General features: G+C 36.4%; 1 protein-coding gene across 6 annotated transcripts in view; it reads left to right on the top strand.

Annotated features, from left to right (window-relative positions):
- NIPBL (NIPBL cohesin loading factor) overlaps positions 1-26,777 on the top strand; it is a 167,274-nt gene that overhangs the window by 119,012 nt on the left and 21,485 nt on the right. For all 6 annotated transcript variants that reach the window (XM_048932553.1, XM_048932552.1, XM_048932551.1 and 3 more), the window contains 17 exons: positions 7,157-7,339; positions 9,052-9,249; positions 9,430-9,501; positions 9,592-9,681; positions 10,855-10,958; positions 12,169-12,255; positions 13,710-13,941; positions 14,638-14,789; positions 15,236-15,316; positions 16,328-16,428; positions 18,185-18,323; positions 18,539-18,621; positions 19,286-19,418; positions 22,893-23,036; positions 24,670-24,759; positions 26,117-26,331; positions 26,450-26,552. In XM_048932553.1, the coding sequence (XP_048788510.1) occupies positions 7,157-7,339; positions 9,052-9,249; positions 9,430-9,501; positions 9,592-9,681; positions 10,855-10,958; positions 12,169-12,255; positions 13,710-13,941; positions 14,638-14,789; positions 15,236-15,316; positions 16,328-16,428; positions 18,185-18,323; positions 18,539-18,621; positions 19,286-19,418; positions 22,893-23,036; positions 24,670-24,759; positions 26,117-26,331; positions 26,450-26,552 (2,207 nt within the window). The remainder of the gene's footprint in view (positions 1-7,156; positions 7,340-9,051; positions 9,250-9,429; positions 9,502-9,591; positions 9,682-10,854; positions 10,959-12,168; positions 12,256-13,709; positions 13,942-14,637; positions 14,790-15,235; positions 15,317-16,327; positions 16,429-18,184; positions 18,324-18,538; positions 18,622-19,285; positions 19,419-22,892; positions 23,037-24,669; positions 24,760-26,116; positions 26,332-26,449; positions 26,553-26,777) is intronic.

Below are 26,777 nucleotides of genomic sequence, written 5' to 3' on the forward strand. Positions count from 1 at the left end.
CGTTTTCAGTTATAAACATTTTAATGCCACTGAAACGTGATTTTCATAAGCATCCTTTATTTGATTCATCCTACACTTCTTAGTAGATTGTGTAGCACATCTTTTCTAATGTTGCCCTTAGCATCACTGATCCATTTCTTCTTCCATCCCTCTTATTTCATGTAGCTGAGAACATTTTGAATTCTCTATTTTTACGTGCTCATATTTCTTGTCCTTTATTTTTTTCCATTGTCTTCCATCCCTCCCCCAAGAAAATATCTTATTCCAGCCTTAATGGATCACTGCTGTTTGGTTTGAAATAGAGTGAGTTCACCTAGTTGAAAACACCATTTAGGTGGTCATTCTGTCTCAAGGAATAATTCTGCCTCAAATGGGCTAAATGTTTTGTCACATCTTTGCAATCTATACAAATTTTAATAAATCTTGAATTTCAAAATTGTGCCGTTGTTGTGCCTGTGTATAAGCCTTTGTTGTTGTGTGAAAAGACAGACATTTTTGTTGGATTTTGCTGACAAGTTTGTAGATCTGTAAGTTACTGAATGAAGGGAAGGAGTAGCTGTAGCACAGGACTGTTACACTTGAATCTTCTTGAATCATCCTGATGGTCAGTTCTGGCATTTGCAGGAAAGAAACAATGTTTTTCTCTCTTCTGATCTTTCAGCTTTTTTTTTTATTTTATTTTTTTGGGAAGATGTAGTCTGTTCTCAGAGGAAAGTTATGGAGCTTCTTTTCAAAGAGTTGTTCGTTTGTTTGTGTGCTTGTGAGGGGTCTTACTGTAGCCTCCTTTCAGCAGGTCAGAATGAACACTCTGGTTTTAACATTTGTGAATGCCTTCTATTCTGTATGTTCTGAAATGTGTTGTGGGAGCACTTTGGAACTATTCCCTTCAATATTGAGATTGTGAGGTCATGTGTGCCATGCTTTCTTTACCCGGCTTCAGCAAATGCCTTCTACGCTACTTCCTTGAGCCATACTGATCAGCTATGTGAACAGTTTCTTAGTTACTGTATTCAGAGCAAGATTTACTTTATTAAAGCACAATAGGATATGTTCCGTAAGAGAAACTAACTGCCAGCGTAAGGCAGCGTCTGTGGTTCGCTGTGTGTGAAAGACTCTCTTTCCAAAACAAGCATGGTGTATGTAATGCAAGTTTTAGTTTAGGACAAATGAGAGCGTTTTTAAGACTTGTGCAGAAATGCCATTTGGATCTTCAAATATAATCTCTAAAAGTTTGTTTTAAAAAATTCTAATGCCCGTTCCCACTCCTTCAGTGTGTAGATGGCTATTACGGGACTTCATTATCTATTCAAGACTTGTGTAAACACAAACTTGGTTGCTCAATATCAGTCTTCTAAACACACTAAATTCTCCACCAGCACACCTGAAATTTCAGTGCAGATTTTCCCTTTCTTCAAAGGTGTGCTTCACGCATAGTCTTACATAAGGAACTAAAGGTTTCGCTGCGCTGCACTTTGGTCGTCTTCATGTTTTAGAGTTACAACAGTGCAGCTAGATTTCCCTTCTACACCTGTGTGGTTTTTCTTTGAGCCTACAGTGACTCTTATTTTACTCTGGTAGTTTATAGCAATGTCAAATTCTGTTGCTTTTGTGTGACACAACATTTTATGTTTGAGTTCTAGCACTACTGGAAACAGTTTGATTTGTCAAGCTCAAAAGTCATTTAGGTGCTCATCTTCTAGGTAGGAGTGACAAGAAAAAATGGACAGTTGGTAATGTAGATATTGATATGTCAGATATGGTGTTTTCCTGAGAACTCATTCAAAAAATTGAGGTTCATCTTGCAACAGTGCTTTTATCTCAGCTGTTTTGTGTAGCTCCATGTTATTCTTACTAATGCTGTACTTGTAAAATGTATTTCGAAACTAGACCTCACCAGTGTCCTTTTATCAGTTTGTAAGAATGAGAACTCCTAGCAGTAGGGAATAAATAACTTATACTACCCCTGTAGTTCAATTGCTGTCACCGATTCAGTGGAAGTCCTGTTGATTTTCAGCAGTTTTCACAGATTATGTTGTTTGTATTTTCTGTTCTTTGCCTAGATCTTTCATAAGGCTCCTTGGAAGTCTTCCTTTCCACCAAAAAATACTTCTTGCTTCTGAGAGTATCCTATGTTTTTATAAAATCCTTCTTGAATATCTGCTGCTTTTCTGTGGGCAGTGATGACTTCCACAGCGTTGTAGAATTACTCATTGGCTGTGTCCAGATTCTCTGCCCAACTTTTATGGGTTCCTTTTCTCAAAGCCAGAGCTGAGTTCTAGAGTCTCAGTCTCTCTTTTTGTAAGCCATACTGCTGGAACTTTCACTAGGGCAGATGAAGAAAAGAAAATTTGAAAGATGTGTTCAAGCAGATTGTATGGAATGATAAAGGACGTACTTTTCTCTCCCTCTAAATCTATTTCTGTAGAGGTTCACATGGGCACAGGACTAGGATCCCCAAGATTTAGCATGCCATGGAACACTTTTTTAAGTGTTCTTTAAAGAAAATGTTCTTAATGTTCTTTGAAGAAAAGAACAGTTCAAAGCATATTTTTAATTTGTGCACTGATATTTGGAATTTCACAGTTTTAACAATTAAGCTTTTTGTCACATACATACAGTTATTTAACTCTCTGCACTGTAGTACCTGACTGCTGAACCATAGTAGTACTTAAGTATTTAAAAAATACATTTATTTTCGGAACATCTTTTTACAGTAGGGATCTACTTACTTCTTTCTAATTCGGATGTTCCATTAGCAACATCTCTCCACCTGCTGTCAGCCAGCCAATGGCTGAGCAGTAGCCTGCCACCAGCCAGCTCCCCACAGCCTTTATGGGCTTTTGCATGATGTCACATAATATGGAACTACCCCCTTGCTCATTTCAGGGCCCCTGGCCTTCACTCCATCACTGCTGCTTTTCAGTAAAGGCTGCAGCTCTTCTCGTCTGAGTGGCCAACTGCACATATCTCGGGAGCATCCAAAACATTGTTGTGATATGAACACTGCCTTAGAAACCAGGACAGTGTTTTCATTTGTAATGTCAAAAAGAAAGTGTATGACAAGTACTCAGTACAAGTTTCCTAATGTGGAGAGTGACTAAATTTAAACTTCTGAACACTGAGAAATGCAAACTTAAGGTAAATATCTCCACCATAAACAAGCAGTCCTTTTCCGTCTTCCACCTTTCTGTGGTTTTTCACTTCAAGTGTTAATGTTTGGAAAGATTACTTTTTAAAATACAGGGTACATTCTGAGATTGAAAATACAAAATTTGATTAATTTCATTAATTTTTCCTTCTTACAACATATTAGCACATCAGACTTGGAAATACAATATATATGGGAAGCCAGCTTATGCTGAACACTTCATAATTGTAAACCTCACTTTCAAAATGAACCTTGGGGCAGCTTTTCTCAAGTACTTGTTCACTTGCCACAGTATTCGTACTCACAAACTATTTAGACATCATGAATACAGAGTCGTAGAATCATGGAATAGTCCAAGTTGGAAGGGACTGAAGGAGCATTGAACTCCAACAGAAACTCACCCAAAATTTAAACCCTATGTCTGAGTGTTGTCCATACACTTCTTGAGCTCCAGCAGCTCAGTGCCGTGCCCGCTGCCCTGGGCAGGCTGTTCCATGCCCACCACCCTCTGGTGCAAAGCTTTTCCCTCACCCCCGGCCCTCCCCTGGCACAGCTCCATGCTGTTCCCTCGGGCCCTGTTGCTGTTACACAGAGCAGAGCTCGGCGCTGCCCTCCCTCCGCTCCCTGTGAGGAGCTGCAGCTGCCATCAGGCCCCCCTCAGCTCCTCTGCTCTGGGCCCAGCAAACTGGAAGTTCTCAGCCGCTCCTCATCCATCTTGCTCTCCAGACTCTTCAACATCATTGTAGCCCACCTTTCAGCACATACTAAGTTTTATGTCCTCTTTATATTTTGGCCAAATAAGAAAGTAATAATGCATTACAACTGATAGCAGAAGTTTCTGAGGTCTTCAGAGTGTGATTGGTGACATTATTTACCATTCAAGCAGGTTTGCATAGTTTGATATTGTTATTGCCATTTTAAATAGTATCAAGAAAATAGTTTTACCTAAATTGTTTCTGGCAGAATATGGCTTGCTGTGAAACTCCATAGCAAAAACTTTTATCTCTTTTTGCAGTTTTAGATCATTGTAAAGCAACTAAGTAGTTTGACAAAATTTATATATGGTCAAGCAGACAGAATCTCACCAGCTAGGCCTAGAAATCTACCCAGTATCTAAATACTGTTACAATATCTAAGGCAAAACCACATCCAAGAATCACAATGTGAGTAATGTATAGACATGTTCTAAGCCTACTTAATACACAGTTTATTTGTCAAATTTGGTTTAAAGTAGTCCATATTTTCAAAAGGCACTGCAGAGAACAACTGCAGGGACAAGATGATGAGCAGAGACAGCTTGAATCACAAGCCTTACTTTCTTGTGAAATTAAGAAAAATAGAAACAATCTGTATCATTCAAGATATGAAATCTACCAAATGAAAATTTTTGTGGTTTAACTCAGCAGGCAGCTAGGCATCACACAGTCATTCAATCAGTCCTTTCTCTCAGAAGGGTCACTGAATTCAACCCCTAGCTCCACACGACAACACCCAAAATTTGAACCCTATGTCTGAGAGCATTGTCCAAACACTCCTTGAACTCCAACAGTTCAGGGCTGTGCCCACTGCCCTTGGGAGCCTGTTCCATGTATGATCACCCTCCGGTGAAGAGCTTTTTCCTAACCCCTAACATGACACTTCCCTGATTTAGCTTTGTGCTGTTTAGCACGAAGCAACTCTGAGGACTGCTCTGAAAGTAACACCGCCTATTTTATAATATTAGCTCATGACATCTGGGTTGGTGATATGGCACTAGGGATTGAACTTTCCCACCAGTATCCTGTTACATGTTGTTGCTGTGTGACAGGTGGCAGCAGAGGGACAGCCTTACAAAGTGATGTCAGACATGGAAGTATGTAGGAAGCAAATGTATGTCACTGAATTGCTCCCTGCAGAAAAAATGACAGTGGAACATTTATGAAGACCAGGCAGTAAATGGTGAGCGCAGTGAGTGGTGTGTCTCAACAATGGCAACAGCAACAGTGGCTCACCTGTACTGGTATAGATTTATGAGCACAGTATGCAGGCTGTTGTTTGTCATTGGTGAAAATGCATAGCTTATGGTGGTGTCTATGTGAAAAATAGTACTGTAGCTGTGATTTTGCTCATTCAAGTACAGTTATTGTGTTCTTCATATCTGTTGTAATTTCCATGAAGAAAAAGTTGAAGGCATTACTTTCAGAGCAACCTACATGTATTTAAAGAAAGCTGTTGTTGATTGTTCCTATTGTATTAACTCAAGTATTTGTAAACCTTTCAACTATATGTGGCAAAACCACACTTCGAAGAAAAGTTTCCAAAATGTGGGGAGTAGATTCTGGATTAATTCATTGTTAGCTAAGACTCTCTGGTTTGTTTTTATCTGCATTATATTTTGTCAAGAATTGCTGGTGAGAGACAAATATTTTTACAGTCAGTAGATATTCAGTAACTTCTGAAGGTTCTTGAATATCTTCTGTAAGAAACTTCTGGATCTCAGTGATCAAACAAGAACAGCAATACATTCTTCCTTCAGCAATCAACTAGTATGCAAGTCATGAACAGTTAGATTTGGACAAGCACTGAAGAAGAAATGGCTATTTATGCTTGCAGCTCTTTAGGATGAATTGTTTTACAGCTGTTCTATGATTTGCCCTTCAGTTTCACCAGTGTGAGTAGAGAAAAGGTCTGGTTACGGTGGTACTTTCTGGTGGTTTTCCTATTGTTTTGTTTTGTTTTGTTGTAATGGCTGTGGCAACTTTGAGAGTGTGTTTAAGTGATGTCTGAAGAACGCTGATGACTGTAGTCCATTTCAAACACAATGTGGGCATTGTGGGTTTTATTTATTGTTTTGGCATGGTTGGTTGTTTTGTTTTTTTTAATCTTAAGTGTTTTCTTACTTAAAATGCATCACTTTTCATCTTACCAAGACACTTGTTGTGTACAATGTAAGCAAAATGAAGAACAAAATCAGTTCTAATAGTTTCTCAAAACAGTAATCGCAAACTTAATATTACATCATGAATTTTGAAACGTGTGTATGTTTCTTTGCCTGAGAACAAGTGCCAGAGAATATACAGTATATTACTGATTTCTTTCTTCTCCAAGTATTCTAATAATCATTCTGTTTTAAATATACTTTTCCTAGTAGGCTGAGAAAGGCTTAAATATATATTTGTAGAAAATAATCCTGCTGATGTATGTGGATGTAGCTTTTAAACATCTGTATGAATCTGTATTCAGCTTTTGTTCCTTTACTTTTGGCTGTTTTTTGCAAGGCATTCATTTGACCAAATGTTCTATAGTTTTTTATGCTCTATGAATGCTTCTACTGATTTCAGTGTATTTACCCACAGTACATAAAATTGAGTGTATGTTTCAGGGAATCAGGATCTAAGACTCTTTAGTGAATAGTCTGTACCTGTGGAAATTATGCCAAAATACCTACATGCAAATTTCTCTTTTAGAGTTGGGTGGAAGCTGCCTCTTTCTAAATGCTGAATAGCTGTAAACAGAATTGTATAATCTCCAGATTAGATCTGGCTGGCCTCCATTCATCTGGTGGTACATGCAGATGAACTAATCTGTCTAATCCAAATTATGGTAAAGCACAATGAATCATTCATTTACCTACACTTTCAAAAGAACTTGTTAAATTCAGAGGATGAACAAAAAATAGACTGTTTTGTGGAAACAGCAGAAGTATCGTTTTACAAATGTAATTCACCAGTTTGAATTTGTTTTTATTTTCATGTTTAACACAGTGGAAATATTTATGCTATTTATTATGTTAATTTTCATTTGCAGTGTGAACAATGTATAAAGTTCTAGAAAGGCCTGTCAAATACCTCCAGATATATCTAACTTCTAACTGTGGTATTGCTAGTGGATATTCTGTAAGTGGTTTCTGAAAAATAATTGTAGTGTTGGGCACTTTTTTTTATTTTTATTTTTTCTTTTTTTCCTTTTTTTTTTTTTTTTTTTTTTTATCTTTGGGTTCAAATTGACTCTCCTTACTTTCATTAATAGGTAGCATAGATCAGTCAGTGTTAAAGGAGTTGCCTCCTGAGCTCCTGGCAGAAATTGAATCCACCATGCCTCTTTGCGAACGTGTGAAAATGAACAAACGCAAACGTAGCACAGTTAATGAGAAACCAAAATATGCTGAAATCAGTTCTGATGAAGACAATGACAGTGAAGAAGCTTTTGAATGTAAGTAGTACATAATTCTGTTCCTATGGCAAAACAAGGCTAATACTTTGCTTTCTCAGAAAGGTTTCTTTTTAAGTTGGCTAGTCTAAATGAAAACAAGTTTGCTATACAGGCAACAATTTGTCTGAAAATTTTGTTTTTTACTTTATAAAAGAAAGAGTAATTACTCCATTTGAATTTGTAACTCAAGATGAAAAGCAGCTACCCTTTAAATTTGTTTCTGTACTTACCTTATGGGAAGCCATTCTCCAGATTTTTTTTAGTTATGCTGTGCAACATTTATGCAAAATACTGTCTCATGAGGAAAAAGAAGAGAACCAAATGTAGAAAATCCATTTCCATAAGACGTTTATTTCTCTATCCAGTGCATTCTGTTCAGATAGCACAGGTTCAGTTGCAGTTAACTCTCAGCCATTTAGAACAGGAACTGTATCTCAGGCATCATGAGCATGACTCTACTGCCTCCAGAAGCAGTTCTGATCCAGAAGTAGTACAGCTCAAAGCCTGATCAAAGTTATTAAAGTATTAAACCACCTGTTGGCAGAAATTTCATACTGTGTTTTCAGAAATGGAAACTGTCTAGGGTGCAGTGTGGTATCACCTCATATTCAATAGTTCTTTATTCATAATGCCTGTGACTGGTCTGCTTATTGGCTATATTTTGATATGAATAATGTTTTCTTTCCTATGCTTATCAAGAAACTGGAATTGTAGAAGTAATTTGTCAGTTCTGTTCCAGTTCTGTATAAATCCTTGGAGACATTCTTCTCTAAAGCAATTCAGTATACAGTCATACATTTTTAAATGTCAGGAGAGTTTGACAGAAACATGTACAAATGTAAAGGCTGTTCAGTACTGCTTCATGAGAGCAGTAAACTTTGGTAGTCTAGAGTGCAATGTTTTGAAACCATTTTGATCTTCAAAGCTTCTATATCTTTTTGTTAGCCCAGTCACCGTCTTACATTAGGTAATGGAAAGTTTCATGGAGGAAACTACGAAATATCCTCTTTCTATTACATCTTAGCACCTTTTCTTCTCAAAGATGTACAAGACTGTCTTCAAAAATAACAGAGAAATCTCCATTCCCTTTCTCTGAAAATTGTATTTTCACCAAATCTTTGTTTCTGATAAAAACACTCATCCTGATTTCAGCATTTAGTTCTGCTGTTCTTTTTGGTATTGACTGGAAAGTGGTTATAAAAGCCACAAGTGGTAAATACTGACTGTTTAGTCCAGAATTGTTTCTCCTTTACAATGAATTATGTGCAATATATATCAAGACAAGTTTTTTGATTTCTTGGCAAAATCGACTGTAATTCGAATTTCCTCTATTAGATGGGCAAAATGAACAATGAGTTGCACTTTATAATAGCCACAATTATGTAAGTGAAGAATATCTAATTTTTTTTTTTTTTTTAAGAAAGGAGAAAATTAAAGTTGTTTTGTTCATTCTCCTTTGTTTAAAAGGGCAAGTCTCCTTCACATTCATGCTTTTAAGTATTTGCTGGGCATCTTTGATTTCATGCTTGTTTTTCATGTAATTCAAAATGAATTGTTAGGTTGGTGCCATAAGTGAATTTTATATAATGGTTTGGAGCATTCACTTGTTTTATGAAGCAGTTATATGGTTACGTTTTGTTTGTAAACCTATAATCTTGAGATATTAAAATTGGATGTTTTATACTTAGAATGAAAATGCATTTCATTTCTAGCTTCTCGAAAAAGACATAAAAAGGATAGAGACGAAGCTTGGGAGTATGAAGAACATGACAGAAGAGGTTCTGGTGACCACAGGAGAAGTGGTCATTATCATGAAGGAAGAAGGACTTCTGGTAGTGGCCGTTACCGTAATCGCAGTCCTGATGACTCTGATATGGATGATTATTCTCCTCCTCCTAGCCTCAGTGAGGGTAACTCATCGTTATAAAAATTCATTTTCTTTCATGATACAAGTGCATTTTTAAAGGACAAGTTGAAAATTGTGAAATAAACATTTTTACATGTAGTGTTTAATGCAAACGTAAGAAATGTAACTATTCCTTTATTTCATTTTGACAAACTGTTAGCTTCATTCTTTGCTCTCTTATTAGTGGCAAGAAAAATGAAGAAAAAAGAAAAACAAAAGAAGAGAAGAGCTTATGAACCTAAACTAACACCTGAAGGTAATTTTTGGATTTATATTCTTCAGTTTTTATTTTCTACATTGTATATAAAATATTCATTTATTTATTTGTTTGTTTGTTTCCCACCAGAAATGATGGATTCTTCAACCTTCAAAAGATTTATTGCTTCAATAGAAAACATTTTGGAAAATCTGGAAGACATGGATTTTACAACCTTGGGTAATATGTCAGAAATTTTCAAAGTGCTTCCCCCCAGTTAGACACAAGAAATGACAAACAAATTGCATTTCTAGTATTTTCAGGCTTTCTTCTTTCTAATTTAATTTCCTCTGATACTTGCTAGAATAAATAGTGTTCGTATGGCTTCCACCTTGAGTGGGTATCTTTACCTTTTCAATTTCACTTGCCACTGGAGGCAGAACTTCTTCCTTTCCTTGCAGAATCCAAAAGATTTATAAATCATAATGAAACAAATAATAGTCTACTGGAATGTATCTGCTGCTTTACTGTTCTTGTCAAGTGGCTGAGCGCTTAACACACTTTTTACTATCACAGGATTAGAATGAGGAGAGAGATGCAGTAAACAAATCACTATGGTTTTTAAAGCAGTCTTGTCTATACCCCTGGATTTAAAACTGTCATTCTTTCTATGCAAGTAGGTTGTTCCATAAGTAATGCCTCCTCTTCATTTCCTTAGAAACTGTAACAGATAAAAAAAGCTCAAGAGCACTATTTGGTAGAGCAAATTCTCAAACACTACAAAAGAAAAACACTATTCATCTGCATAGTCACCACCGTTAGCAATGCAATTTTGCAAACCGTGGACAAAAACCTGCATGCCACTTTCATAAATAACTTCATGGCTGTACAGAACGTGGCTTATGTTTCATATTGCAGGCATCACTGCTGAAACACACCACCCACTGCCCCATTATGCTCACATCCACTGATTGGTCTTCAGAAATGTTGACAAATGTCAATACATGCCATTTTTTCTGTGCATCCTTAGGTATAGTATACATTTTTCCAACTGTTGTTCTGACTGAGATTTGAACTTTAGAATTATAACTATGATCATTTGTGATTTGTTTTGCCAAATGAGGGTAGTACTGCAATAAATGTGTTGCTGTATAAGAAAAATAGATGTCTCATGTTAGGCTGTTAAATGAAATTCCAGAGCATGTAATCAGACACATTGAGCAAGTTGTTGTTTTATAAAAACCTAACGTTGTCATCATTAGTTGGAACTATTAGATCCTAGCTATTTGTGAAGCAGTTCTTTAACAGATTTTCTTGCTTTTGCTTTTTCTCACTGGCTGTCAGTACTGCATTCTTTGAAGTGTTATGAAAAATATGACTGTTTACTTTTTTTTTCTTTTTTTTTTTCCCAAGGTGATGATGATGAGATTCCACAGGAATTGCTTCTGGGAAAACATCAGCTTAATGAGTTGGGTAGTGAATCTGCAAAAATCAAGGCAATGGGTATCATGGACAAGGTACATCTTCATAGTCTTTACCTCTTCCTGATCATTCAGTTTCATCACACCTGCAAAAAATGTGTTCACTGTGATGACATTTCAATCCCTTCATTAGAGCATGTGACTTACTGTGAACAGTAATGCTTACACTGAACTTAACTGAAGTACTTAAATAGTTACCGCATATCAACTGCTAGTTTCTCTGATGCTGAGGTATTTTTGTGTTTGTGACAACTAAGCACTGTGTACTAATATGTAACACATATGCCTGAGCAGAAAATGTAAATTAATTTACTTTCACAAAAGAACACTGATCTATTGTCTGCTCCTTGCATCTAGTTTTGAGCAAACCCAGTGAAATAGGACATCCACTCTTTCTAATATAAGCTGTCAGTACACTGTGAATATGCAGATGTCCATCATATTGAATTACCTAGTTCTTCCTATGTCTCCAGAAAAGCCTCTCAAAATATTTAATGTCTCTGGTGACAAGATTCAGTTTCTGTAGACTGTCTGTGCTGGGTTGTTTACTATACTCTTCCTGCCTTGAAAGAATGTTCTGTGATGTTGTGTTGGTATAGCACTTTTAGAAATAATTTTCTTGCTTTCCTAATGTAAAACTCTTGGTTTTGGGCAGTCTTATGTTATGCTCTTAGTCTGCATGCTCTTGATCACCCTCTGTGTTTACGAGTTGTCTGTTAAGTGACAAGTGCAAGTCACTGAAAGACCTTCCTTAAACCAAGACTCAGATATACTTCTTTGCCTTTTCTTCATTCCTCCATATCTTTATCTGTAGAATGTTTTCACCCTGAGCATTTTGTCTACTTCATACTTCTCACCCTTAACCTCTCCTACTTTTTTTTTTTTTAATACATATGTGCATGCATGTATGTGTAAAATCAGAATTCTGTTACTTCTGGAAAGGATCACCAGTATTATCTGGATGAGTAAAAGAGATTTTTCTGGAGTTGCTGTATTTTTATCTGTGTGTTCTACAGTTAATTTAATGCTGTAAGATATCAGTAAGAGAATTTGTGTTAAGTTTTTCAGCATGCTAATTTTTCAATGTTATTAAAATTAGTAAGAATACATTTCCTATGTATTAGCTCTCAAATACCAAGGAAATTTATTTCTGCAAGGTCTGGATCTTCTAATAAATCTGTATATGGTTAGCTAGAATATGTGGCTCATACCACGGCTCCTTGATATATTTGCTTTCTTGTTACAGCTCTCAACAGACAAAATAGTAAAGGTCCTGAATATTTTGGAGAAGAATATTCAAGATGGATCAAAGCTTTCTACGTTACTTAACCACGTGAGTTTCAAATTGCATCATTTCACAGCACTCTTCAGCACCAGATTTTCTTTACTTGGGTTCTGTTTATTTGATAACTTCAAATGCCTGGGATTTGTTTATGTGTGTGTTTGAATGCTTGAATGGAATTTTTTATTTTAGATATTCGTGATAAACAGATTGTCAAGTTTTATGATTTGAAATAAAGTTCATTTGATGATATTCTTTCAATACTAGTAGTTTTACTGTAGTTCTATTAAAAACAGATGTGTTGAGAGCAATTGAGTTGTCTTTTTACTTAATTTAAAGTACTAAAGTTTCTATCTGAAATGCTTCTGGTAATTATATATATGGTAAATATGTATTGTGGAAATGTCTTTGTTAGTGGTTCATAAACCTTCCTTAACACAGTGGAGGAAAGTACAGCAATATTTAGAATGTATTTCCCCTTAAGCATTAAAAACTAAGCACGTATTTTAAATCATAGAACCATAGAACATCTAGAGCTGGAAGGGACCATCTTTTTTAATAAAAAAAACATCCTTCAAGCAACACGTGGCTTAAAACTATTCCATGTGAGAAATTTAAAGGGATCTCCTCGTTTGTGGTTCTTTTCTTTAAATACTTGTAACACATACATAATGCAATACTTCTAGATTTTCTTACCTCAAAGGGAGAAAGCTGATACGACTAGAAACTGTTGTTTCGCCAACAGTTTTTCTTTGTAAAAATAAGGAAAGCCAATGTTGAACTGCTGTTAGAGAGCTGTAGTTTGTATGGCTGTATATGTAGCAGGCATAGTGTATTAGAAATTCTCTCTGATTTTCCAACTGATAATGTGATAAACAATATTTCAGTAATGCTTGTAGTTTGTAAATACCCTGTTGATCATTTGGTATTATAGTTTGTACAAAAACCAACATACAGGAATTGTGTGCCCAGTGCTAAAACTAAATGGGTATGTTTGATGAGATGAAGCTGAACCCAATGATAAAAGATCATGATAACAGTTGAGCCTATCTCTGAGGAAAGTCTTGTTCTCACCAGTTTCTGTGAATCAGAACAGTCTTGCTGTGTGACAGTTCCCTCTAGTGGTAAAAAACAGAGCAGAGTCAGAGCAGGAAGCTGTGTGTGTAAACATGAAGCAAAACTGAGTCGTTTTTGCTTAAGGCACATCAGTCTTAAGCAGACAGTATGCGGTATTCCTTCATAGAGCTTCCCTAAAATACAAAACTTCTTTGTATTTTACCAGAACAATATGGTGGGTTATTGTAGAATTCTAACTTAGGAAGAAGTATGATTGAAAACATGTTGCTAGTAAAACAAATTGTAGTTGATTGTAAGACAGTTTTTTTGTATCACAGAGGAATGTGCTTGTATGAAAGTATATTAAAATGGCAATTTTATCCTTACCAAGTACTGTAAAGCAATTCAACTTTTTCTTCTCTCTGAACTGTTTTTCTTGTATACTGCAGAACAATGACACTGAAGATGAGGAGAGGTTATGGAGAGATCTTATAATGGAGAGAGTAACAAAATCTGCAGATGCTTGTCTTACTGCTATCAATATTATGACATCACCAAATATGCCTAAAGCTGTCTATATTGAGGATGTAATAGAAAGAGTTATTCAGTACACAAAATTTCATTTGCAGAACACTCTCTATCCTCAGTATGACCCTGTGTATAGAGTGGATCCTCTTGGTGGTTAGTATGATGAAAGATTTTTAGAAGCCTTTTCACATTATTCTTGCTTTTTTTTTTTTTTTTTTTTTTCCTATCTACTGTATGATGATTACAGTAATACAGTTCCCTGAAGATTTTTATATGTAACTGCTCTATTGGTAGTTCTTTCATATGGCATACATCATCTGGATTAATATATGGTGTTATTTTAATGATGATGAAATGTAAAATAACAATTTTTTGTGTTCCCCAAATAACTTAGTTGTATTTATTCAAGTTTATTGCAATAGCTATAGTGTTAGTATTACTTCTTAGACAAAAGTATTGAGAAATTAGTCCAAAGTTAGTCTTTTGCAAATTGTTTCTGTGTGGATGAATAAGTCATTTTGTAGTCATAATCTTGATAGAATGATTTAATTTAATGAAAATTAAATCATAAAAATTAAAGCAGTTTGTTGTTATATTCATATTCTCAGATATGGAGATCCAACATCAAGAACTGTTTTAAAAATCTTGCACCATAATTCAGAACTATTATGAAAATCAAATGTCATTTGAAATTCCAACTGCTGCTGCTAAATATTCTTTCTTCTGCAAATGATTTCATTCACCAAGCTGTTTGGGCAACTTTGTTTTCTTGAGAAAACAGTTATCTTTCTAATATTTGACACAACTGAAACACTGGAAAATTAATGAAAATATTTCTGATTTTTTTAGGTGGTCTTTTAAGTTCAAAAGCAAAACGTGCCAAGTGTTCCACCCACAAGCAAAGAGTTATAGTGATGTTATATAACAAAGTTTGTGATATTGTCAGCAGTTTGTCAGAGTTGCTAGAGATACAACTTCTTACTGATACAACAATTCTTCAGGTAAGCTTTATCAGAAGAGTCTGTTGTGGGGGTTTTGTTGTTTTTTAGTTTTTTCTTTGCTTAGAGAGAGTGTGAAGTATAGCTATGTAAATGACATGAAATATGAAATAATATTTTAATTAATTGATTATATTAAACTGAATAATCTTTTGTGTAGTGTGTTACCTTCTTGCTCTGTTCTGCAGAAAAAGAACATTTAATGTTTACCTTTTTATTGGCTTTTATTGAAAAAAAAATACGAAAAGCTTAATGTGATTGTGTTCTTTTTGCAACTATAAAGTAATATTTGCTATTGAATCCCTTATCTGCTGAATGAATAAGTTGCTTGTAAAGTTGCATGTAGATCAGTTTCCCAGCCAAATACACTTATAATACTAATAATATAATAATACACTTATAATACTAATAATGTAATAATAAATTATAATTATAATTTACATTGATAGGTATCATCTATGGGGATAACGCCTTTCTTTGTAGAAAATGTCAGTGAACTACAGCTATGTGCCATCAAATTAGTGACTGCAGTAAGTAATTTTTTATTTGTTCTTACATGTCCCTGTACATCTAGCAGTTATTAGGATGTTTACATCATCTGTATTTTTGCTGGCATAGAAGTAGAGCTTCAAACTGATTTTACTTTTTCACAGTTTTAGAGTTTGGTATTACAATTTAGGAACAGTATTAAATTCACCTGGGCTGCTGCTATTTGTAGAGTAGCGACTTCTTCCTATAGAATAAGTTTCCTACTTCAGCAAAGAACTTTCTTAAGTTGTTAAATGGTTAAAAGTGTGAACACAAACCCCGATGTCTTTCTTGTCCTCTCTTGCTAAGAAATCTTAGCAATATGGTATGTCTCATTTCTTTTGTTAAGATTTGAATTTGTGAAGTGAGATAAGCTAGAGAACAGGATACTTTTTTAAGTTCATATTCCTTGGAAGAGATGGACACATGAAAAATTCTTAGAACAAATCAAATGTTGTTTCAGAAAAAATGCAGTATGTATGTTATGTATATATGTATGTTCAAGTAGGAGTATCTTATCTTTGTAAGGATCACATTCACCAGAATTTTTAAATGGAATTCTGAATGAACAAAAGGAGAGCAAACTCAGTAATCTTGACCATAAATAGAAATAATATCTAATATTGGGCAAATACTAAAAACTGAGATACAAAGTAAAACTGGTTTGTCAAATATGTTCTAAAATTGTGTATGTGTTCAACTTCTGTTGTATGCTGGGATCTGAAAACTTTTTATTACACTATCTTACTTTCCTACACAGTGCCTTTCTACTGTTAGCAAAAATCTTTAAAGCATATGGTACTTAGAAGAGCAGTTATTAGACGTTCATGTTTTTAGATGGTTTTAAAAATCTTTATTTGAAAAAGATGTAATATTTTACAAAGACATGCTTGGTTTGAAAAGATAAAGAAATGCCTTAAAAACATGGTATGCATTCAGATGCATTTCAAATGGACATTACTACATATTTTATGTAACAGTAATATTTTAACAGTGGTGTAACTGTTAAATAGGTCTTCTCCAGATATGAAAAACATAGACAACTAATACTAGAAGAAATTTTCACTTCCCTTGCAAGACTACCAACTAGCAAGAGGAGTTTGAGAAACTTCAGGTAATTTCTGACATGGGAACATTTACAGTTTTGTATATGTATGATTTTACACTTCAGAATAAACATGTCTTTAAAAATCTGCAACTTAACAAGCTACAGTTTCTTAGATATTGATATTTCAAAATCTCTACATAGAGAGCAGAGTTTTCTGACTAATCTGTCATGTAATAGTCATTGTTTCTTGTGCCACTGTATTTATGCTTGGATACTGAAATAATTGAAATATTTATTAGTCTTCTCACTAAGAATGTAAACAAGTGCAATATTGGTGTGCATTCAAGGGGGATTTTGATTCAAAAATATTTGATTCTATTTATATGGAGGTATTTAATTTCTTAATTGCTAGAACTTAACAGGAGAATGTTGGGTGAACTTTTTCAAGGTCATACTCAGAGCAGGATTTCACACTGATACAGCTTTGAATGAGTTTTCATTTAGGAATTGCTCAGCTCACTTCTACTGTATATCTTCTAAATAATATGTTCACGTTCAATCTGAACAGAATTTCAGTTTAAATTGATGGATACTTTAAACCATTCTAAAATATTTGCTGTTTGGATTGCCATCCATCTTTCTTGCTTGCCTATCAGACCAATAATTAGAAAAATAACGTATTACCTTGCTTGCATACATCTTTCCTCTGGAGACAAGTTGTCCATGAAATAGGTTGGCTCATCCAGGGTAGATTAGCAGGGTCAGGAAAATCAAATGCAGTGAAACTTTGAAGTTCATTTGAGTCACTCAAATGTGAGTCAGTGCTTACGCCTAGTATTCATGTTGTTTTTGTTATAGTCATCAAAGACATCTATTAAATGCTCAGTAAGAATGGGACCATAATTGGTTGATAGCTTGTTCAACTGGGGTCCTTGCCAGAAGGAAGTCATCATCTCAAGTGACTGTGCTATCTGTAGAACTTTAGCAGGATCCATTAAAGGGCATTTCCTATCTGTTCTTAAAGTCATGAAGGGAGCAGCTTACGAAAATTTTGTATGAAAAAATCTTTTCTCCATATGTACTCATAAATAACAAAGAATAACTGCAGTTTGTTTTGGGCTCAGTTATTATTTTGATAATTTGGAAAGAATGATATCAGAGTATGACCATTTCATATTGCTTAAAAGTGTTGATGTATGGGTAGATGAACAGTATAACATTTGTCAGATTAAATCACTTAGAAGGGGAGAAATGTGAGGTGGATTGTATTCACGTTGGTCATACAAACATAAAGACACCATTGAATTTTTAATTCTATAGTTTGTTATGCTACCTGGGAGTAAGTACCATGATTGTAACTCTTCTAGAAGTCAATCCAGCCCATAGTCACTATTTTCTCCTGCACATTCTATTTATATTAAATAATACAGAAGTAGCGAATTAGAGCTACAGTCTGATATGTTTTTTTTTTAATACTTTATTGGAAATAGATATTCTTGTTTATTATACACAGTAAGCCTATTAAAAAGTAGAATGGTAGGTGTTTGATTTTATACATTTCAAATTCTGCAGATTTTTAGTTACTGAGCTTCACAGATATTCTGATAGTCATTTGTGCTGTTTCAGCTTCTCTCTCCTACTTGAGAATAGTGCTAGACTCAATCTTTCACTTCTTAAGACAGAAGCAAGTGACTAGTTTAATTTATAGTATACAGATTTTGAATGGTGGTGAAAAATTTTAGAAATCTTAAAATTGTTTATGAACAAAAAATAATAGTTTTGTTTTATTTTAGTGTTAATGCTTTGTTTGTCGTATTAACAGGTTGAATAGCAGTGACACAGATGGAGAGCCTATGTATATTCAGATGGTAACAGCACTAGTTCTACAACTCATTCAATGTGTTGTGCACTTACCATCAGCAGAAAAAGATTCTAATTCGGATGAGGAATTGAACAAAAAAGTAAGGAAGTTATTTTCAAAAAACTCCATAATTTTATTTGGTGCAGGAATAATTGTGTATTTATGGATATTATATTCTGTGATGGTGGTCCAGTAACTAGGGAGTGTAATTTTGTCTGCAGTAATAATTTGATAGATGAAAGATCTGACCTGAGAATAATGTTAATATTTCTGTCTATGCTGAAGTGCTAGATTAATAAGTCTTCTTATTTTTAGGTGGATCAAGATGTGCTTATTACTAACTCATATGAAACAGCCATGAGAACAGCACAAAATTTCCTTTCTATTTTTCTTAAGAAGTAAGTACTGTTACATTCTTTAGTATATTGATGAAACCAGCTCTGAATGAAATCTCGCACCTTGAGATAAACCTAATTACTTAGCAACGCTAAATTCCTACTAGTGAGGTTACAACAATGTGCTTTATAAATCCTTAAAAATTTTCTTCTCTAAACAACACTTCTTATAGCACAGAAATTCTTAATATGTTTAAGAATCTGTCAGATATTTTATGTAGGATCTCTATCAGCAGTCTGTTACTCATCTGAAGCACAAAAGTGAAAAAATACAAGTGATGAAAGCAGATGTAGAAAAACTAAAATCTTTTTTACTTACAGAATCTGAGAATTGTAAGTTTTGAAGGAGATCATTGGAGATCATCCAGTCCAATCACCCCCCTAAGGGATTTTCTCTAGAGTAGGTTGACAGGAAAGCATCCAGGCAGGTTTTGAAAACCTCCAGAGGAGGAGGATTGAAACTTCTCTGGGCAGCTTCTTCTTACTTATCCTTGACTTCTAAAATTATTCCATAATTCTACTAATATTCCAGTGGTTTTTTTTTTAACTTTTAGAATCATATTAAACTCCTTTTTCCAGTTAATGATAGGATTACTCATGTTTACATCGGGAGAAAAGCTAAGATGATTCTAAAATTTGGTTACATAATGCATTTTCTTTTAAAAAGATGTGGTAGTAAACAAGGAGAAGAAGATTACAGGCCTCTGTTTGAGAACTTCATTCAAGATCTTCTTTCCACTGTCAATAAACCAGAATGGCCAGCTGCAGAGTTGCTGCTTAGCTTACTAGGAAGATTATTGGTAAGTTGCTTTTGACTATGATATGTAAACACAGGACGTATTTACTTCAGCTCCAGTTATTTACAGGAATGCTTTCTGATAGTTGATGTATATGCAACATACAAGGATTTTCTTTTGTTGCTATAGATAATAAAATTTAGGTCAGAAAATCAGTGATACACAACTTGGGAAGAGTCATGGAATCATAGAATTACCAGGGTTGGAAAAGACCTCCAAGATCATCCAGTCCAACTTTCTACCTATGACCTATACTTCCCAGTAAACCACATCCCTCAGTATATTTGAACATTTCTTGAACACCTCCAGGCACAGTGACTCCACCACCTTTCTGGGGAGTCCATTCCAGTGCCTGACCACTTTCTTGGAGAAGAAACATTTCCTAATGTCCAAACTCAACCGTCCCTCGTACAACTTGAGGCTGACTCCCACCCCTGAGCCTCTTCTTCTCCAGATTAAACAATTTCAGCTCCCTCAGCTGCACCTTGTAAGACTCGTAAGTGCTCCAGACCTCTCACCAGCTTCACTGCCACTCTATGAACACATTCCAGTGCCTCAGTGTCTTTCCTGTAGTGAGAGGCCAAAACCAAATGCAGTACTCGAAGTCCACTTCTACTATTCCATGACTTTTTACACATTAAAAAAGATACTCTATAACATCTAGATGATAGTGCAGATATTCATTTTGAGTAAAATCAGACTTATGGCTGTAGATATTCACTTTAAACATCCTGATTTTTTGTTTAGCGTGGATCATGAAAACTGTTAATGAAGTAGATAATTCTTATACCAATAACAGTATATTTGCTTGCGGAACATGAAATTTTGGGGAACGCATATATTTTTGCTATCGTGTTTCTACAAAGATCTTCTTTGGTTTTATGATGTAATTAACATGGTAATTTCACTGAATAATTAGTGTTGAAGTATCTCTAGAAGTCATCGGCTATAATAACCCAGCTCAAGCAGGGGCAACCAGAGCACTGTACTCAGTACCATATCCAAACGGCTTTCAAAGATTTCCAAGAGTGGAGACTCCACAACCTCTCTGGACAACCTGTGCCAGTACTTCATTGTCCACATAGTACAGAAGCACTTCCTGTTGTTCAGAAGAAACCTTATTTTCCAGTTTGTGCCCACTGCCTCTTGTCCTGGCACAAGATAGCATTGAAGGGAGTCTGATTCTGTGTTCTTTGCACCATCCCTTCGTGTATTTATGGACATCAGTGTGATGCCCGTGAACCTCCTCCATGTTGAGTAGTCCCAGTTTTCTCTGTGTCTCTGTGTCACTGTTCATCCAGCCCACACTTCAACAGCTTCTCTATAAGAATCTCATGGAGGGCAGTGTAAAAGACTTTGTCATTGTAAGTCCGGGCAGACAATATCTTGTCCTCCCTCATCATCCACTGGGCAGCTCATTTCTTTATAGAAGTTTTTCAGGTCAATAAAGTGTTATTTCCTTTTGGTGAATCCATGGTGAGTACTCCTGATGATTGTCTTCTCCTTCATGTGCCTGGAAACAGTTTCAGGAATTATCTCTTCCATCACTTCCTATGAATCCTAGTGAGGCTGACTGGCCTGTCATTTCCTGGATCATCTCTATTTACTCTGAGGCAAAAGAACAGAGAAGCTGTGCGTGCCCCCAACCCTGGAGGTGATCAAGGCCCGGTTAGATGGGGCCCTGCACAACCTGATCTAGTGTGCAGCAACCCTGCCAAAGCAGGGGGTTTGGAACAAGGTGATATCTTAGGTGACCACCAACTCAAACCATTCTGCCAGTCTTTGGGCACCTCTCCTAGTTGCCATAAGATTATTAAGATTATTGAGAGTGCTCTTGTGATTGTATCTGCCAGCCCCCTCACATGCATCCCATCAGGGCTCAGGGATTTGTCCAGTTTGCTCAAGCATTCCCTCACATGATTGTCTATCGCCAGAAATAAATCTTACTTGAGCTTTTCACCCTGGTCTCTGGGTCCAGGGGATCTGAAGATCATTCTCACGTGTAAATATTGAAGGCATTGAATAAGGCATTGCATACCACAGCTTTTTTGCTGTCCTGGGTAAGCAGGTCTTCTGTTTCCTTCAGCAGAGGGCCTACAGTTTCCCTAGTCTTCCTTTTGTCATTAAGTTACTTGTTGTTTATGTCCTTAGCCAGATTCAACTCTTAACTCTCTCTGCGGCTGTTCAGTGTATCTATACTCCTGCCATATTACCTGTCCTTACTTCCACCCTCTATAGATTTCAGTTTTGTGCTTGATTTTGGTCAGGAGCAATTTTTGTTCTTCCATGCAGGACTCCTGGCATCCTCTTTGTTTGGATGCATCATTTCTGAACTTGGAGAAGGTGATCCTGCTATGTTGTCCTGTTGGTTAACAGAGTGGCTGAAAATCCCCCATGAGGACAATGCTTATGATCATGAAAAGAATGCTCCTTTGTGTCTGTAGAGGGCCTCATCCACTTGTTCTTCTTTGTCACGTGGCTTGTTGCATAAGCCAACTGTAGTGTTAATTACTCTGTCTTCCCTTTAATCCTAACCTGTATGGTCAGTAAGTTCCTTGTGCATCCGCAATCAGAGCTCCATGCACTCCATCCAGCTGGTCATTGACAAGAAAGCAAAACCTTTTCCTTCTCTTGTCTACCTGTCCATCCTAAAGATCCCATGTCCTTCCATTGCTCCAGTCAGGGAAGCCATCTTACCTTGTATTTCTGATGCCAGTGAGATCATAGCTCTGAAATGGTGCATGTCTCTAACTCCTTTATTCCCTTACATTGGTGTACAGAGACTTAAGAAGAGTTCCTCAGCATGTTATATTCTTAGAAGGTGTTTGGGAAATTTTTTTATAGTGCTGCCTTGTATGGCATTTCCTTGCTAGCCTGCATATGTTGGAGGTGGCCCCAGTTATTACTCATGTGGTTGATTTTTATGATCCTTTCTTTTCACATCACTCCATACTTTTTGTTCAGTAATCCTGTCCATCATTCCTTCACAAAGCTGCTGGCTACCTTCTGTCAGCCTTTTGTTGATAATCCTGAGGTTTCCCAAAGAAAAGCCCAAAACTGCTCTGTAACTAGCTGCATCTGTTGACTGCTTCTGTCACCTGTGCTAGCAACTGATTTAACTGTTTTTTTTTGAAAAACATGTTATGGTCCCATTCCTAGTACAGTGTAACTTTCACTATACTTGTGTGAATAATGAAGATGTATTGTGGTGGTTAAGATGCTATTGAAAAGGATATCTGCTCTGTTGGATATCTAGTTTATTTTATGAAAGTATAACATTTAAAAAATTCTAACAGTTATTATTTTTAGATAGAGACAATAAAGGGAAAAATTAATACAAAATGAGTTGCGTATCTGTGGTGTGATAGTAATTGACATAATTGAGTATGCAAGTTAGGTATAATTCTTAATGAGGTCACACAGAATACTGAGAAGAATCACAGCGTCATAAATTATTATTAAATCTGCTTTTCTTAGGTTCACCAGTTCAGTAATAAATCAACAGAAATGGCTTTAAGAGTTGCATCACTTGACTATCTTGGAACTGTAGCTGCAAGACTGAGGAAAGATGCAGTCACTAGCAAAATGGATCAAGGATCTATAGCTAGAATCCTCAAACAGGTATGTGAGAAGTCCCATGCCAGGTGGACTGGACTGGATTGCTGTGTATCTATTCAAATGTTTGAAATCCATGAAGATTTGTTTAACATAACAGTAGTAAAGAGAAAACTGAAAAGAAAAAGTTTATAAAAAAACTGGCATGTGAAGAATCAGCTTTCATTATTGTTCAGGAATCTGAACAAAATGTGTTTGCTTTATAAGAATCACATTTTTTTAGTTCTTGTGTCTTTCTTGTATCAGCTCCCTATTGACTGTTATTTACAGTGTTGTAACAATAGAGAGTAAATAATGGAGCTACAGTAGCAGCTGAATTCTATCTTAAGAGTCATTAAAACTATCACAGAATGTCAGGGATTGGAAGGGGCCTTGAAAGATCACGTAGTCCAATCCCCCTGCTGGAGCAGGAACACCTAGATCAGGTCACACAGGAATGTGTCCAGTTGGGTTTTGAGTGTCTCCAGAGAAGGAGACCCCACAACATCCCTGAGCAACTTGTTCTGGTGTTCTCTTACCTTACTATGGAAGAAGTTTTTTCTCATATTGATGTGGAACCTCCTGTGTTCCAGCTTGCACCCACTGCCCCTTGTCCTATCATTGGATGTCACTGAGAAGAGTCTGGCTCCATCCTCCTGACACTCCCCATTACATATTTATAAACATCAATGAGGTCACCCTTCAGTCCCTTCTTCTCCAAGCTAGAGAGACCCAGCTCTCCCTCAGTCTTTCAAGATATTCCACAATGACTGATGAATGCTTATGACTGTTTACTGTGGTTTGGACTCATCAGTCATATAATTAGATCTTTGGGAAAATCTATTCTCTTTTGATGTTTTTAAATAATAGATACTTTTCTTTGAAATGTATCAGTTTGACATGTTTGATGACACTTGTTGATGCTTTTCATTAGCTTATTTCCTTATGCGTTGATCTTGTGAACTTGTAACTGTGCCTTTTCCCACTTGCTGATGTTTGCATGCTATATTGTGTGTTGCAGTTATGACAAAATTCTCAATCTCTGCTTTTCATGCTGAATTTAAGATGCTTTTAGTTGTGAGATTTATCGCTGAAGAAGAAAAAATGTTTTCTAACTAAAGAAGTGTAAGAAATTATTCTATTTAGAGTTTTATTATCAATTTTGAGTATGACTTGTTGCAGGCTTTTGGTATTGGTTTTTTATTATTATCTGTGTTTTCATGTTTCTTTTTATTTGACTTTTTGCCCTTAATGCCTTGTTCATCTGAGATGTCACTGTTCTGTTTCTGTATTTTATTGTTGGTGATGATGTTTAAAGGTTAAAACTCGTGTCAATCTACTCTGTATTATTTCAGTTGTGTTTTTTTTTTTCTCACTGAGATGGAGTCTTAACATGTGATTACAAAATGAGATTTAATTGGATCAATCAATCTGTTTTAAGAACAGTCCTATGCTGCTTTCAATCCCTTTTAGACTTTGACTTCACTGTTTGATTTAGTTTGGATGCAGTTTACAGGTAATTCCTTAAAAAGCTGTTAATGTTTGACAATTATCAAAACAATGAACCTCACTGTATTTTATTGATGAATGTGTAAATTGTCAGATAATTATTACCTCTGAGTTGATACTCTGTTTCATAGCTGACTTTTTCTTCTGACAGGCCTCAGGAGGAGAAGATGATATTCAACAACTACAAAAGGCTTTATTGGATTATCTGGATGAGAACACTGAAACTGATGCATCATTAGTGGTAAATTTCAGTTTTCTGATGTTGAGTATATATAAAAATAATTTCAATTAAATATCTATTGAATGACTTATGACTTTCAGTCATAGAATCATAGAATCAGAATCACAAGGTTGGAAACGACCTGCAAGATCACCTAGTCCAACTGTCCTCCCATTACCATGCTACCACAAACTAAACCATATCTTGCAGCTCCTCATCCATGCCTTTTGAAAGCTGCCAGGGACGGTGACTCCACCACCTCTCTGGGCAGCCATTGCACTGCCTGACCACTCTCTGAGAGAAATAGTTCTTCCTTATGTCCAACCTAAACCTCCTCTGATACAACTTGCGGCCATTTCCCCATGTCCTGCTTGTTGCCTGGGAGATGAGGCCAAGTCCCTCCTCACCACAGCCTCCCTTTAGGAAGTTTTAGAGTGCAATGAGGTCTCCCCTGAGCCTCCTCTTCTCCAGAATGAACAATCCCAGCTCCCTCAGCTGCTCCTCATAAGACTTGTGCTCCAGACCCCTCACCAGTTTCATTGCCCTTCTCTGGACACATTCCAAGGCCTCAATGTCTTTCTTGTAGTGAGGAGCCCAAATCTGAACACAGTACTCGAGGTGCGGCCTCACCAGTGCTAAGTACAGGAGGATGATCACCTCCCTGCTCCTGCTGGCCACACTATTTCTAATGCAGGCCAGGATGCCGTTGGCCCTCTTGGCCACCTGGGCACACTGTCGGCTCATGCTCATCTGGGCATCAACCAACACCCCCAGGTCCCTTTCCTCTTCACACTCATCCAGCCACTCATCCCCAAGCCTATAACGCTGCATGGGTTGTTGTGGCCAAAGTGCAGGACCCGACACTTGGCCTTGTTGAACCTCATCCCATTCGCCTCAGCATAGAGATCCAGGTCTAGATCCCTCTGCAGGGCCTCCCTACCCTCAGGCAGATCAACACTACCTCCGAACTTGGTGTCATCAGCAAACTTACTGAGGATACACTCAATCCCCTCATCTAGGTCATCAATAAAGATATTAAACAAGATGGGCCCCAGTACCGAGCCCTGGGGGACACCACTTGAAACGGGTCACCAGCTGGACTTAACTCCATTAACCACTACCCATTGGGCACAGCCCTGTAGCCAGTTTCTTACCCGAAGAAGGGTACACTTGTCCAAGAAGGGTATACCTGTCCAGAGGTATGCATATTAGTCATGCTTATTAGTGCTTCAATTCAATTGTTACCGTGACATCTGTTGTTGATTGTGTTTTCCAGAACATAGTTGATGCATCAGACTCACTCAGTCTTATTATGAATCTTTAATTTCCTTCTTTTCCATCTGTTGTTTTTATTTCTATGTGTTCTCTATCTATCCAGTTTTCTCGGAAGTTTTATATAGCTCAGTGGTTTCGGGATACGACTATGGAGACAGAGAAGGCAATTAAATCTCAGAAGGATGAGGATTCATCTGAAGGAACTCATCATGCAAAAGATGTTGAGACCACAGGACAAATCATGCACAGAGCAGAAAGTCGCAAGAAGTTTCTTCGCAGTATCATTAAAACTGCTCCATCTCAGTTCAGTACATTAAAGTATGTTTCAGTACTGCTGATTTCTTCATTAACCTTTATGTGCATAAATCTTATGCATTTGATGTTTTAAATTATTTTTAATAAGCATATCCTAATTATCACATTTAATTTGTTGCAGGATTTATTCTGATACTGTGGACTACGAGGATGCATGTTTGATTGTTCGCTACTTGGCCTCTATGAGGCCGTTTGCCCAGAGCTTCGATATTTATTTAACACAGGTAAACTGTGCCAGAAGTCTTAGTACATTGAAACATAGCTTCTTTCTGATGCTGAACAATTTTAGAGTAGTGTGGAGTAATACCTGTTCATTGTTGAGTACAGGTAGTTATCGTAGCTTGATCACATGCTTTCACATTCTGTAATGATGACATAAGCGCTTCTTTTTCTTTCATGCTTGTTATATGTCATACTGAGCATATGTTATTTTGTGTATGAATACAACA

The sequence above is a fragment of the Lagopus muta genome, chromosome Z (assembly GCF_023343835.1).
Source record: "Lagopus muta isolate bLagMut1 chromosome Z, bLagMut1 primary, whole genome shotgun sequence".
NCBI lineage: Eukaryota > Metazoa > Chordata > Aves > Galliformes > Phasianidae > Lagopus > Lagopus muta.